The 15,518-nt window shown below is 43.3% G+C and overlaps 1 protein-coding gene across 1 annotated transcript in view; it reads right to left on the reverse strand.

Moving 5' to 3' along the window:
* Positions 1-595, reverse strand: part of RAB20 (RAB20, member RAS oncogene family) — a 28,246-nt gene extending 27,651 nt beyond the window's left edge. The window contains exon 1 of the mRNA XM_064709019.1: positions 254-595. Coding sequence (XP_064565089.1) covers positions 254-425 — 172 coding nt within the window. The 5' untranslated portion in view covers positions 426-595. The remainder of the gene's footprint in view (positions 1-253) is intronic.
* Between the last annotated feature and the right edge of the window lie 14,923 nt (positions 596-15,518).

The raw sequence follows: 15,518 nt of genomic DNA on the forward strand, positions 1-15,518 counted from the left end.
TCTCCATCTCCTGCCCCCGCTTCTCGCAAAGCGAAGCTGTCCCGAGCGAGGACACCCACCCCGCAGCTCGTACACCAGGGCCGAGCCAAAACCAGGGAAAAGGAAGCCCTACGCATCCCAAGGCACGGGGGGCGCCGCGGGCAGCGCCGCTCTCCCCGGGGCCGGAGGAGAGGGGCAGCCCGCCAGCAGACACCCCGCGGGCTCCGGGGAGCGCCGCGCCGTCCCCCATGCCCTCCGTGCCGCGGTGCCTCACCTGCGGTGTCCCAGATGGAGATGTTGTACGGCCCCCACTGCTTCAGGTAGAAGGCGCCGCCGACGGTGCTGACCGTCTCCTGGAAGCGCCGCTCCATGTAGCGGTGCAGCAGGGAGGTCTTGCCCACGTTCATGTCCCCCAGCAGCACCACCTTCCCGTCCGGCTTCTTCATCGCGGCTCGGCCCGGTTCGGTTCCCTGCCGGCGGCCGCTGCCGCCCCCTTGCCCGGCCCGGCCCGGCCCGCTCCGCCCGGCGGGGCCCCGGAAGCGGCGGGACGAGGGCCCGAAGCCGCCTCCGCCGGCAGCGAAAACTTCGGGGGCTCCGCGGGAGCCGCCGCGATCCGGCCCCGGCTCCGGCTGCTGCTCCTCCCCCGGCCCGGCCCCGCTCCCGCCCCGCCAGGGGGAGGGGACGCGGGCGGGGAAGCGGCCGGAGCTCCGCGGCCCCTCCGCCCCTGCCCTGCCCGGAGCGGCCGGGTGCGCTGTCCCTGCCCCGGGGCAGGCTGCCCGCTGCCCGGTTCTGTCGGGAGTGTCGGGACCGAGCTCGGTCTCGCTGAGCCTTCGGGGTATGCCGCTGCGTCCCGGGATGGTCGCGTCCTTTCAGCTGGAGATGGCACAGACACCACCTCCGCAGCCCTCCCGGAGCACAAGGCAAAGCCCGCTCACCCCCCCCCCCCCTTCTGGGGTGTACATGGAGGGGCAGAAAGTTGCTCCGAAATTAAGATCTCTCTGAGAGCTGTGACAGCTGCCAGGCAAACACCTTTGCCCTGGTGAGAGGGAGGTGTCAGCGATTATTTTCCGAGGGCAGGTCTACCCAATTTCACAGTCCATTGCCCAGCTGCTGTAATTCAGATTAATTCCATTACAGAGATCTAGCCTATCCTTTTTGCATCAGTCCTCTTTATGCCAAACAAATCTGGGAAAAAATATTAATAAAATATAAACTTGCTACAAATTTTGGGTCCAATAAAGGGACAATTTGTAGACCAACTGGGGAGAGGAAGCAACTGTTATAGTATTCTTAAGAGAACCTACCATTTACTAATTTTCTTTCCCTCCCCACAGAAAAGTCTTCAAATAGAAGCACTTTCCTTAATAAGTGAACGTGCATCCTCATTCTCGCATGTCTCATGTTGAAAGTGCTAGAATTTCTTTAGCCAGTCCAGGCTTCATATTTATGAGATGCTTTGATTTTTGCCTACCTGCTAAAAAGGATTAGCTGTGTGACAGTCTGGTTTTTTTAAGCCTTGCCTACTTACTTTTGCTTATTCTGCTTTTACTGACCAGATTTGTAATCTTGCAGCTGTAGCCAGTGATATGTAATTTCAGTTCAGAATAAGATATGCTCCAGATATTAAAGTACTGGAGATACCCAAAGAGAGGGGATGTTAAATGGTTAGGTAAAAAAAAGTCTTACAAGTGACTTCAAGATATTAATGTGGGATGTGATTCAGAGCTGTGTGCAATACTAATTAAGGGAGAGGGGGGAATTGTTACACTTGGGTGATTGTGTGGCACTATTTTTATGTGGCATATGCAGCCTTTGCCTCAGATTCTCATTTTCTGCCTGGATTCCTACCTCACTCCAAGAATTGGGAAAAATACACTCATTGGATCAAAGTGCTTCTCTGACATACCTCTAAGCAAGTAGGTTGCTTCTGGGTGCTTGGTATGAAAGTGTAAAAATAACAAAATTCTCTTTGTATGGATACTGCTTGCAAATTCCCATGTGCAATATGTTTCACCCTTTTGAAGCGGCAGATGCCATTTGAGAGAGAGAAAAGAAGCATCTTGTATCAAAGAGTTTAGACCATAAGGATCTGAACCTGTAAAAGATTCCTGGGTTTATGTACTCTTGCCATATGAACTGTCCACAGAATAACAAAATACCTAAAAGCTTAAACACAGTTATTGATTTGCACCAGTGCTTCTGCTACCAAATCCTAGCAATTAAAGCACTTAAACCAATTATTTCTGAATTTTACCAAAATTCTGCTCTATTTGAATTATTTTCAAGTACTAGTGAAATGTAGGTCTTTCTGGTATTCAAAACAAGTATCAATAGTTTCTAAAAGCAAACAGAGAACTTAGGACAGAAAACACTCTGAATAATAGGGACAGAAAACAGTCTGAATAATAGGGTGAAAATGCAACTGGGATTTTAGGCTCTGTTAATAACATGCTCTATAAAAAGAGAAGTCCATTCCCTTCACAGATGTTTTCCACAGTTGCTGGAAACACATCCCCATACCTACATCCCCACATATTTGAGTGGGTGTATTTCCAGCTAGCAGCAGTCAGACAGTCAGGGGACTCTCCTGAAAGTGTCACCAGCCAAATGTCACTGATAGCAATGTATCACTTTTGTATGTTAAACATAGCCTAGCTCAATGAGGCACCAAATTAATCTGGTCCAGTACTGGTTTGGAGCTGGTGCCACAACTAACAACTCTCTAATGCACAAGGGATGTGCATTATCCCACCAGTATTCACCTCCCATTCACTGCTTACTTAAAGGGCCATCTCTGTTTCACAGCTATCTGTCCCTGATAATCAGGTGCAACAGGATTGGAGGGTGCCGCGTGTTGTTTCAGATCCTTGGGAGAATTTAGGACAGTGGTGCTCTGAACAGGGTCAAGGTATGTCAAAGGGCCCCTGAGGTGAGCCCTTAAAGAGTCAAGTTTGTGAAGTCCTGAGCAGCCTGAGCTCCTACTGACCTCAGGAAAGCATGCTCACTGGGCAGAGCACAGCGTGTTGTGTTATTACTGACGACACCGCCTTGGATGAATGCACTCCGAACCTCAGCATGCAATTTAAGTCACCCCTGGTTAAAGTCAAATGGCTCACGATAGTCTGTAATGCAATATAAATAATAACAGAGCATATGTGAAAATATTTGAGAAAACATTAAGAGCCTGTAATTTGCTCTCTAGCACTCAGATGTATTGGCCTGTTGCAAGATAATTTCCCCAAATCACTGAGTCGTCTGTAGCAAGACGTCTCCACAGCAGTCAGTATGGGCATGAAGAATTGCTTGATAGGAAGGAGTATGGAATACTTTACTCTCTAGGTAGTGCAAGTATGTGGACTACATACATTGGCTGGTGTTTTTCATTTTAGAGCATCTGAGGACACCTTTAATTACAATGAGGTAGTTCATTAGCCTTCCTGACAGTGTGACAATGTACTCACCATGGTTGGTCTCCGGATGTTCTGAAATTCAGACACTTGGATTAGGGTACCAAGAGGGACAACACATTAAAGTTTCTTTCCCACTTCTGTGCTAGAGTAAGACCTTCCCAAGAGTAAGAATGTTAGCCTTGTACACAAGCCAAAAACCTGAGCCAATAATGACTGTACTGATGTCAGGGTAACTTAACCTTTTTAGTCTCCAGCAGTATGAAAGCTGCTTAGTATTGCAGGAGAAAATTAGAGCCTGTTTATTTTTTTCCTTGCCAGCCCTCCCTATATATATATATTGTCCCGCCTATGGTTCTTATTTGGTCTTCAGGCTAACAATATTTTGTAAGTTCACATGAGGTGAAATGTTTGTCACAGAACACGGTTGTTTTTTGCTGAGCTGATCTTATTTTGGAGACAAATGGAGCAAGTGGTTGAAAGGATGTGTCATGTCAGCTACTAACTGCTGCCCCCAACATGTCACAGGCGTGCTGCAGACTTGGTGTTCAGCACCTCAACCTGCCTCCTTTTTGTCTTCTGTCAGTGTCTTTGTGTTTTGGGATGTTGAATCTCCATGACCTGATGTGTGCTTTCTGGAAGTACCACAGGTGACCTCAATGGGACTGTTTGTAATGATAAAGGTAGTACAATCTCATCCTACTTTTAGAACATGGAAGAATCCATAATTTAGAGCCATATCTATCTCAGTTACCTACTGAATCTAGACAAGGTTTTACAAATCCTGGACAAGGCTTTACAAATCCTAGACAAGGCTTTACAAACCAAAGAGAAGGACAATAAGGGAGGCTTATTCCTTGTCCTTAATACGTGCTGGCACACCAGTGCTTTGTTGTACGTCTTCATGAAGCATGAGGTCACTGCAGAAGCTACAAACAGGTACCATTTGGTGAACCACAGCAATTTCTGGTTTTGTTTCTGCTTATTGCCTTCCTTTATGACTTCTTTCTTCTAATGAGCGATGAGTTTACTCTGTTTAATGAGTATGCATGCTCATGAAACAGAAATATTTGCCCTCATCATCTTCCAGACAGCTGTAACTAGAGCTCACTCTCAAGGTGTTTTCTTTCAGGCTAGGAAGCCTGAAATATGTAGACAGAGCAGTGGCAACGTGATGAGTAGCCATGCAGCCTGTAAAAGCTACTCTTCATGTTGCCACTGCTCTGCCTACATATTCATCCAAACATATACTAGGCTCTTCCTCTCCACCCCACAGGTTAGTCGTCCATCTAGATGCCTGTACTGCCCTGATCAAGGGAAATTGCCTGTACTGTTTATCAAAAGCTGGTCTGCCCTTCTCTAGGGTTGCACTTCTACACCTTTCTTCTTCTCCTTTTCCTGGCATTTTTTGTAGGCTGACATTGGCCTTGGCTTCACTATTCCCTATGACAACTGAGCCTGATAAGCTGATGAAAAACTAGCTCAACAGTGACTGTGAGTAATTTTCTGCTGATTTTGTGGTCAGCACAGAGGAGGCTGATGAGGCAGCCCATGGTTGGAGGCACTGACCTTCAGTCCCCTGGGTCTTCAGCTAAGCAGAGCTGGCTTCTCACAGACCTTTATCTTCCCTTGGTAAGTGTCCCTGCTGTGCCTCATCTTCAAACCTTGCAGGTTTTGGAACATCTCAGTTCTATGACTGTTTTCTTTCACCAGAATTGGAAAAGTATTTCACTATATAACTCCTGCCTGGTTGGTATCCGAATCACTCCTCACTGACAGTGAGATGGTAAACCAACCAGCTCAAGACATCCTTATCACAGAAAGGCCTGACCTGGATGATTAGAATTTGCCTGTGTTACATCAGTTGAACATCAGGTCTTAGATGGAAACCATGAAGCAACCTGAGCTATAGATATACTCAGCTATAGATATACTCAGCCAGTGAGTGAGCAAGAACCTGATGCACAGGTGCTAGAGACGCAGATGAAAACTCAATAAATGGCATAGAAATACAGGACTGGAAATTCAATCAAAAAGTAAGCATTGTGATTCAAAGTGATCACAATGCAAGAAGATCTGGTAAATGCACTAAATATGAGTTTTGCATTGATTGTTTTTTTTTAACTGCAAGTATTTTAAGGTCTAGTCTGATTTCACCAGCACACAAAAATCCAAGGCTGTCCTACTATCATGTTCCTGAAGCTTAATAGGACTGTGTGTGGACGTGTACAAAGGTGCATATAAGCTTACGAGAAGTTACAGAATTATGGCCTTTGAAAAATGCATTAGATTATTCACTCTTCCTGGCATCATGAAGGAGATTGAATAAGTTAGCCAATAGTAAGACAGAATTTGCTTTAGTTTTTATAAACTCATTAAGATTCTTGTTCATAATAAGCAGACCCATGTATCTAGGAGACATCAGTGGGAATGTGAGTGCAGACTTGGCAGAATCAGAAAGCATGGTCCTATTGACTAATAATTATATAGGAGTTTAAAAAAATGCAACTTGTGACCTTTAAATGTGAAGGTATTTCCACAACATATTTGTGACAGCTGAAATAACTTAATTTTTATTTGCAAGTTCAATTTTGTCATTGTATGAATTGTTAAAAAAGCAACATATACAGAACAGTTTTAGTTGGACCACCTCGTTCCTAATGGCATGCATGCATATCAAGTATCTTTAGCATATTACACCTGAAGTAATTTCTCTAGGCTGTAGCCATAGCTATTCCCTATGAGTAAATTCACATGGTTTCTGGTCATGAAGAAAAGGCCACTGAAGAGCATCACAGACAAATTTGCCTCAGGGCAAAATCCCATTTCCCTGGTTCCAGACAGGGCAGGGTTAATTTTTGCAGTAGCCCGAAGGGATCATGGCTAGGGCCTGGAGATAATTCCATACCACCTCACATCATTTTCTGGGAGCAGGGAAAGGGGTCCCTTCCTGCTGTCAAAGCATGGCCACGTGGTGAGGTGCTCTCAGGGCTTTCTATGTGGTGAGCACTCGCATGTGAATTGTTCACCTCTTAGACACATTGTTATTAATATTGCTGCTGTTACTCTTCAGTTTTTTATTTCGTTGCTGTTTCCTGTAATTGTTCTTGTCTGAACCCATGATCTTCACCTTTTGAGCCTCCAATTCTCCTCTCCATCTCCCTGCAGGGAAAGGGAGTGGGGCATGTGGTTTGGAGTGTTTCATTGGGAACACTGAATTGGGGAATCATTCCTAAACCATGACACACATCCAGTCAGGAGTTACACTTTGTCCTGACTCTAGCCCTGTTACTACACTTTTGTTTCACCTCTTGGCTGGACAAACCACTGCAATCTCCTTTTCTCCTTCCTCTTTGAGCTCCTCCCCACCCATACTGGCAGTTGTAGAGAGAAGTGGGATTTCTTCTCCTGGCGCATGTTAAAGTTGAAAAAAATTGATTGCATTTGGCAGGAAAAAACAGCTACCCTCATTTTATTCCCTTACAGAAAGACAACAGTGTGACCTTCAAAGTGTAAATTGATCACACTGAAATTAAATTTTTCACAATGGTTTCTCCTATAAGTATTGCACCCCTTCATGGGCTCCTGTTTCATCTGGCACGTCTGGCCCTTGGATGAGAGATGCCCCAGCTATTCATGGACAAGAGAACCTATTTAGAAAGGAAATATTAATGCAATTAGAAGCATAAAGATAGTACTGATTTACTTACATGTGTGAAGATGTGACTTTAAGATTAGAAGAAAAAAGGATGATCAAAGTGGAATTTAGAATATAAAAATATAATTTATACTAGCATGTTTTTGGAGAGTAATACTGGAAATTCTTGTCAAGTTTATAGCATTCAAATTAGAAACTTACTGCATGAAATGTTCCAGTTCTCTGCTAGTCCTAGTTTAGAATTAGGAAAAAAAGGAAGCTATGATGACTTTCTTAGTTACTTCTGTAACAGAAAATCTTTTCTTCCTAGGATATGAAAGTGGGCTTCCTGGCTGCTTTCTAAATTGTATAAATAGACAAAACACCCCAGAATATTTCAGATTTTAGTTGCTAGCTAGTTAGTTGGATTTCTGCTGTTTCAGACATTATATCTAGGCATTAAAAGCCTACTAAAAATGCTAAGTTTTACTGAAATAGTTTCAAAAACAGCATGAGGGCAACCTCATTACATTTGAAACATTGCCATACCATAATATCCTGTAGAGAGTTTACATAAAGCTGGTGCAGTCAGAATTTCCTACTTTTTCTGTAACTTTAACAATATATTAATGATTAAAATGAAGTGCACCACTCCCCAGCACATCACTTTACATCACAGTGTTTCTGAGAATTAATTTCTGTTTTATTCTTTTGAGTGCATTTCCAATGTCACCATTCAAAAAATTGGTGTTGATTGATCATAGGAAACTGTTCTGGTTTGCTTCTACTCTTTCTTTTTTAATAACCACGGTTTCAATCATTACTCACCTTGGATACTCCTCCAGAAATCTTACTGAGATCAGTGGAACTATTCATAGCCAAGGTATAAATAAGTACGATGCAATTTGACCTTCAGTCATCTCAAAAAATATTCTCCAACCTAATTATGTAGAGAAAATTCTGCTGTAAATTCAAGAGCAAAAATACTTTAAATTGCCTCTGAAAAACAGTGTCTAGTGCTTGCAGCTGAAACTTAAACTTTTTTTTCCTGCTATAATAGTTATTCTCTCTGTAGTTCTGTTATGTGAAAATTTGCTATGTTTGCTGAAGCAGTATATTTTTTGGCACTTATGAGTTGCTAGGAATTGCATGCTGCTGTTTCAACATCTTTCCAGGCTGTAGAGGCTGCTGTCTTTCTTGGGGCCTGGGAAGTCACCTAGAAATGAAATCTGTTGCTGAGGTTTTTTCCCTTTACAAAAGCAAGTTGCTGAAATAATTGATTTAGTAGCTCCTGAAATGGCTTCAGCTCTGAAAATATTTAAAAGTCTGCTTGCTTGCTTTTTCCCATTTGAAATGCCAAGTGGGAGGTAAATATAATTGTGGATTGGCTTTCTTTGGCATTGTTATCACTAGTAATTACTATTGTCATGATGTTTCCATCTTCAGATCATTGCAGAAATGCAGCACCACAATCTGTGCTCATTTTCACTTAAGGCAACCTCCCTAAAACATTGCTTGAATTGCTTATGGAAGCAAATCAGTTCTGTGTTTGGCCTCATACATCACTGATTGGTTCCAGAGCTTTGATCATAACCTAAATATATGATATATTTATAAATAGATATGAAAATATATACAATATCATTTATATATATATATAAAATATCCTAACCCTCCTTTACACCCAGGGCAAAAACTCTTAATCAAGAGGGAAAACTTGGAACCCTAAAGGATGAAGGAAGAAGGAAAATACTCAAGGAAAAAGTTTCTATTATGAGGTTTTTCTTCAGTGAATGTGAATAATATGTATCCTTTTAAGACACTGAGAAAACAGGTTCTGTGAGATAGAGGACATTGGAGAAATTATTAATGTTAGCTGATATTTAACGTAAATCCCCAATTTAAACAGAAGTGCTGGGTAAAAGTCATTCCAGACATAATATTATATAATTTAATTTACTTCAAACACCTGCTTCTGTCAAAGCTAGTCTATTTAAGGAATAAAAATAGCAGAGTAAAGAAAACTTTTAGAACATATTGGAGATGTTAACATAAGATATTATTATTATTGGAGTAAGCTTGTTCCTATTTAAGTCAAATAAAGAAGCTTGTAATTCTCTAAATCTCAGATGGGATTACTATAAAATAACATGGCAAAACTTCTATTCATAAAGCAGAAAAAGGAGAAAGGTGACAATTATTTTAATATAGACAAATGACACTGAATGGAAAAAGTGCTTGAAATTAAAAGGTGAAACAGAAGGGGGTATGTCCAAAGGAGAAGAGAAAGACTACAAAATATTGATTCAAATCTTCATTATAGAATATATGCATAGAAAACAAGAATGGAAGAGGGTAAAATAAAAAAAAATAGGAATACTCAGTCTGATTGTAAGGCATCAGTGAGCCTAGAAAAAAAAATTCTATTCTCAGTGAAATGGCAAGTATGGACTTAATCCCATGGCATATTCAGCTGGGTGCTGAAGCTTTTAGGAATACCATTAACAGGTAAAAGCACACCTCAATGAAGCCTATGCTAAAATTCTTCAGTGAAGAAGGATGGACTTGAATTTAATTTCTGTTATGAGTTTTTGATTAGGGTTATACATTAGCTAACTTCTGGACACACTGATCATGGATACTAACAAAAAGAAATGATTGAGCACAGATGGAGAAATTGCAATGAACACTTGTTAGCTGTATTCTTCAGAGCAAGTAGCAAAAATCCATCCACTTCACTGAGCTTCAGGTCACAGCCTGTGTTTTGATGCATAAGGCACACAAGTTCACAGTGTGCTTATACTCATTGCAAGTACATTTTGTGATCATGAAGGAGAAAAGATCTGTAACAAACCTGTGCATGAAGGCACAAGAGCTGCAAGAACTTGAAACTGAAGGACTTTTTAAAATTGAAGAATTTAGGCAATTCAGGAAGTGGAGTGAAGTTTGTTTTCCAGATAAAACCTTTTCCTCATTGTCTCTGTCCTCAAATTGCCAGTACAAAGAATGAAAAACTAGCAGGAAATTACCAGCAGTGAGAGAACCCATTCCAGTCTTGTGGTAGCAGGTTTAAAATGGAAGGAAACAATTGTTTCTTCTCAGTGCATCATTTGAGTGCCTGGCATGATTAACACATTGCAGAACTTCTTGCCTTGTTGAGGTCAAAGTTAAAATTAAAAAAAATAAAGGAGGATTAGACTAATGAAAATCAGAAAGTCTCAAAGCTGCTAATTCTGAGCAGCATTTACCTGGAAAGAACTCCTGTATGCTTGCTTTGTTTCCCACCTGAATCCTCCTTACCTCTGTGAATTGAATGGTTTTATGAAACAGCCCTCAAACTGCTGATGTTACATAGAATCATAAACTGAAATTTGGGCCAGCTTGCCTTAATGTATAAATTTAACAGCTGTGGCATTTCAGGAGATAAAAATGACAGCTCATTTGTCCCTTCTGTGGGACACTGAGAATTTGAGGCAATCAGGGAGTCAGGAGGTGACTGTAGAAAGGGGCTGCAAAGGTGTCCCAGATTCTGGCCTGTCACATCCTCCAGTATAAAGCTACTAGACCCACATGACCCACATGGAGGGTGGGTTTAACTACTGTTCAAGGTTTTCTTTTTCAGGCTGTAGGTGCTCTCTTGCTTCCCAGCTGGATGGACCATAAAACTTATATTGTCATGATGCAGGTGGCTGAAAGGAAAAATAATTAAGCAATGTGGATTTCAGAAATATAATCTATACTGGATTTGAGCAAAGAAATATAGAGATAGTAGTTTTCCAGATAGAGATAAAAGTTTTTGCAAAATCTGCATAACTTGATCAAAACTTAGGTGAGGGTAGATGTTTGGTCTTAAACTACCTGATTAGTGGTGGTAAATTATGATTCTGGTCCTTGTAGCTTCCTCCCATCTGGTCTTCTATTTCTGATAGACTTTTCTGATCAGCTATTTTATTGTCTCCCTGGAAAGACAGGTGGCTGCTTGTGCCCCATTTGTTTCATATAGAGAATGAAAACAAATCACAAGGGGCTACAGAAATAAGCTGTTTATATTTTCACCCTGCTAAGATAAATATTAACTCTGAGCCCTCACGTGTTTTCAGATCTGGCCCAGAATTTATCAGACACTTGAAATTGTTAACTATTAACCAGTAGATGGAGGCTGGTTTGGTTACATTCTGAAATCAGTCATTGCTGAAGAATGAGATGATTCATGACCGTGACAAACTCAGTTGCTGATGGCAGAAAAAAAAAAATTAGTCTCTTCTGAGAGCAGTTGATCAGTATCTACTCTTTGTGCATATTAATTGCATTAACATAACATGATAACAAATGCAGAAAAGTAACCGTGCACCAGGATCACTCAGGGACTACAACCCAGCCTCTAGTTTTGATGCCGTTTATCTCTATTAGCAGAATTGCATTCTAGCCGTCTTTGCAGTTCTTTTTTTGCAGAAAACATTGAGGCATTGAGGTGCTGGAGTGTGTCCGGAGAATGGCAGTGGAGCCTTGAAGGGTCTACAGAGTAATTCATGTGAGGAATGGCTGAAGGAGTTGGGATTGTTCAGCCTGCAGAAAAGGAGGCTCAGGGGAGACATTATCACTCTACAAGTACCTGAAAGGAGGTGTCCCAAATAAATGGCAGGATCAGGGAAAATTATCTCAAGTTGTTCCAGGGAGGCTTAGATTGGATACTGAGAAAAATTTCTTCACCTCGAGTGTTGTCAGGCAGTGGAACAGGCTGCCAAAGGAAGTGGTTGACTCACCATCCCTGGAGGTATTCAAAAGACAAGGCTTAGTGATGGATTTGGCAGTGCTGGATTAACAGGTGAACTCAATGGTCTTAGAGATCTTTTCCAACCTAAATAATTCTATGATTTGAACTGAGCTATGGATACATGGTGTACCTTGTCCTAAAAGCAGCCTGTTGATTTCAGCCTGTGAGACACACTTCTTCCTCAGCTCCCAGACTGAATGGTTTGGGCATATTCTATACAGTCAATGAAAAGAGGTGTTTTTGAAGGCCTCCTGTAGGAGATCCTGTCAGGTCTAGGTGTCCCAAGGGTGAATGAGTTCTGATTTGTTAACAATAAAGTTCATCTACTATTGCATTATCCCTTCACTTAAATCTGTTTAAGATCTCGGAGTTTCTGCTTTGTCTGTTCTGGGCATGGATAAATGGAAGAACTTGAAGCAAGGGGATATTCTTTAGAAGACAGACATACTTTTGGAAAATATCCTTGAAGAAAAAACAATTTAATTTAGTGCTTAGTCTCGTATTACATTATGTGGGAATTTTGCAGATTTGTGTTGTTGTGCCTGGGAATATGAACCACTCCAATTACAATAGGATGTTCAGAATGTGACTGCATTATGGGGCAAGAGGGCATCTCTCTGTTGTCGAGTCTGGATGTTTAAAAATTTGTGTCCAGATTTGATAGCTGAAGCACCATTCCTGTGCTTTTGCTGTTCGTTTTTTCTGTGTAAAAGAAAACTTGATGTTCAGACAGGAGGGAGCAGCTGCAATCGGGCTAGTGCCTTTATGTGGACAAGTAGGAAAATCAAGACTGTAGGCATGTATACAATATATATGCCACAACACTAGTGGCACAGCCAAAAACTGGAGGGATTACTTCTGAAACAAGCTCTTGCAAAGAAAAAGAAGCGATTTGCCATTTCTCTCAGCGGTATTTTTTTCCAAAGTCTCCCATTATGTGCCATTAACATTTACCTTACAAACTCGGATAAAACATACTGGCATTATGGGAATGCTGGGGAATGCCGTAGGAGTGTGGAAAACTGGAAATACCGTAAGATAATTTGTGAAGAGCACAAAGTGGGGCAGAGGAAGGTCCGGGAGATGCCGGGGCTCTGCCCGGGGCCGGCAGGTGGCGGCACGGCCGCCTCGCACCGAGAGCCGCCGGCCCGCGCTGCCCGCCCCGCCGGGCTGCGAGTCACGGCCCCCGGGCTGCGGGTCACGGCCCCCGGGCTGCGGGCTGCGAGTCACGGCCCCCGGGCTGCGAGTCACGGCCCTCGGGCTGCGGGTCACGGCCCTCGGGCTGCGAGTCACGGCCCCCGGGCTCCCGGTCACGGCCCCCGGGCTGCGGGCCACGGCCCTCGGCTCGCCCGGCTCCTCGGCCGGCCCGGGACTCCGCTCCTTCCCACCTGCTGACCCAAATGAGTGCCAGAAGGACGGCGGGAGGCAGCCCGACTGCCCACGCGTCTCTCTCCTTCCTCCTCACAGCATCATTTCTCAACACTGCACCAGGCCCCAAACGCGAAATGGCTTCTGGGCAATGCAGGTTCAGGGGGAATCTTGTTGAGGGATGCCGCACATTCAGATTTCTGCTGTGCCTGAGAGTCCGTGTGCTCGGGCCCCTGAGCTAACAGGAGTTAGTGAGTGAGGAGCAGTGAGCCAGACCAGCCCAGCTGCTGGTGGCCAGGGCCAGATCTCTCTGAAAGCCCGGTAAATGCTAAAGTCATGCAGCTAAGGGAAATGTGAGTGCCATGACCCAAGGAGGAAGGGAGACATGGCTCAGGGGTCAAAACATACACTTCCATGGAAATCAAGTGGCCATAGAAACCATATCTAATGGAAAACTCGTTTATAGTGTTTTAAGTTGCTACCCCATTAAATTTAAGTAAACTGGTGCAATGCTACTGGTAGCAGTACCTTCGGCAAAACTCCCATTGCAATGTGGAGGCTGCCCTCGTGGACCTGCTGTGCCTCTGTGTGCCTTTGCAGAAGTGCCAGCCCCACTTCTTGGGGAAGGGACAAGTTCTGATAAATAATAACGATAAACACATGCTTTTTATTATTATTGCTGTTTCCCAGCAGCTAATAAATGAATTACTGCAAAGAATCAGGGGAAGTCCCTTCACTCTGAAGGCGCAGGAGATTGTCTGTCTCTTTAGTATTTCCTCACTACACTTTGCTCTCTAACTGCTTAACCTGAAAGCACAAACACATAACAGACATGTGAGTGCAATAAGAAAGATTTTTTTCAGTGGTGGATTCACAATCTTACATTCTGAAGAAGGTAGCAAATGAAGGACCTGATGGTCAGCCTCAGCAGTTGCCTTTTCATCAGCCTTGTTCCTGGAGAGGGAGACCTAGAGCTGCCCAGAGTCTGTGTCCAGGGCTGCCACTGCTGCAGCTGCTCAGAGGGCTCTGCACAAGGGCAGAGGTGGCACTGCCTGCTGGGGCCCTGCTGCAGTCCTGTGCTGGTCTCAGCAATGCTGAGACGTGGACTGAGCAGGGTGAGCAGGGGCTGCTCACACCCCGGGTGTGCAAGTGGAGGAAAACAGAGCTTTTTATTTCCCTCTCTCTAGTTAAGCGAACAGCAGCATCTTGAAATTGTGTGGTATTGTGGCAAGTAAGGACCAGCATTTATCCTGCTTGGATACAATTCTGCTACCACTGCTCTAAATATGAATTATTCTACACAAAAAATAAACTGGAAGCTTATCACAGCAAGAAATACTTGACAAAGATTAATGATTCAAACAGCAGAGATCACCTAGGTTGTCCACTCTCTGGAAAAGCTCTGCTGATAAGCTCTGTGAAGGTACTGTGGAGGAGATGGAGCGTCTCTTCCCCTAAAAAGTCACAGCATGAGTCCAAAATAATTTGTATTGCAGTCATACTGCCCTGAGATGCTGACATTCTTGGGCTATTGCTGTTCATAGTTCGTACATAGTTCATACTGTTCATTGCTCTGTCACTGCTGGAGTAATCAAGAATGTCCTGGGCCTAGAAAAGAAATGGTTTAGAGGCCACCACTGAAATGAAAGAGACAAAAGATGGTATATATATTGTAGGCCATTCATAAAATGGTCAATTGATGCCTTCTTTTGTAAAATAATCTGGTGCCACTTATCAGAAAAGTACCATTAAGTCAGCAATACAAATGAGCTGCCTGGTAGAAATTACTTCCCATATTTTCTGAACCAGAAGAAGCATTGGCAGAGGGCAAGAGTCGGCTGATGGTAAGGAAATAGTCACAAAGCCAGCAGCCATGCAATGTGTGCTAGCTCCACAGCCTGTGGCCATACCCCTGTGGTTGTCATGGCAGCCCAGTGGCTGCTGCTGCCTGGGGATTCACCAACCACTGTGAGACCCTCTTCACACTCTGGAAATGGAGCTGAGTGCAAGATCTCAGCTTTCAAACAGCCAGCTCCATGTTCACAGTGCTGAAATAAGATGGGTTTCCTCCTATAGTCACTGCTCTTACAGTGAGTACTCTGTCATGGAGTACTCTTCCCAATGATGCTTTATGTAAAAAAGCAATGGCAATGTCATTGTATTCAGAAAATGTTCACCTGTGCAGTCAGATGCTGTTAAGATCATACTCACTTTCTGGAAAAACTTATTTGCTGTCTGTGTCTGATGAGCATAGAGACTGACAGCATTCCTTAAAGACATGAAAACAAATAACCTCCTTTAAAGTGCTGTTATACTGCCTGCTTCTACTCTTACAGTGATCCTAGCTTGGCAT

Source organism: Zonotrichia leucophrys, chromosome 1, assembly GCF_028769735.1.
Source record: "Zonotrichia leucophrys gambelii isolate GWCS_2022_RI chromosome 1, RI_Zleu_2.0, whole genome shotgun sequence".
Classification (NCBI taxonomy): Eukaryota; Metazoa; Chordata; class Aves; order Passeriformes; family Passerellidae; genus Zonotrichia; species Zonotrichia leucophrys.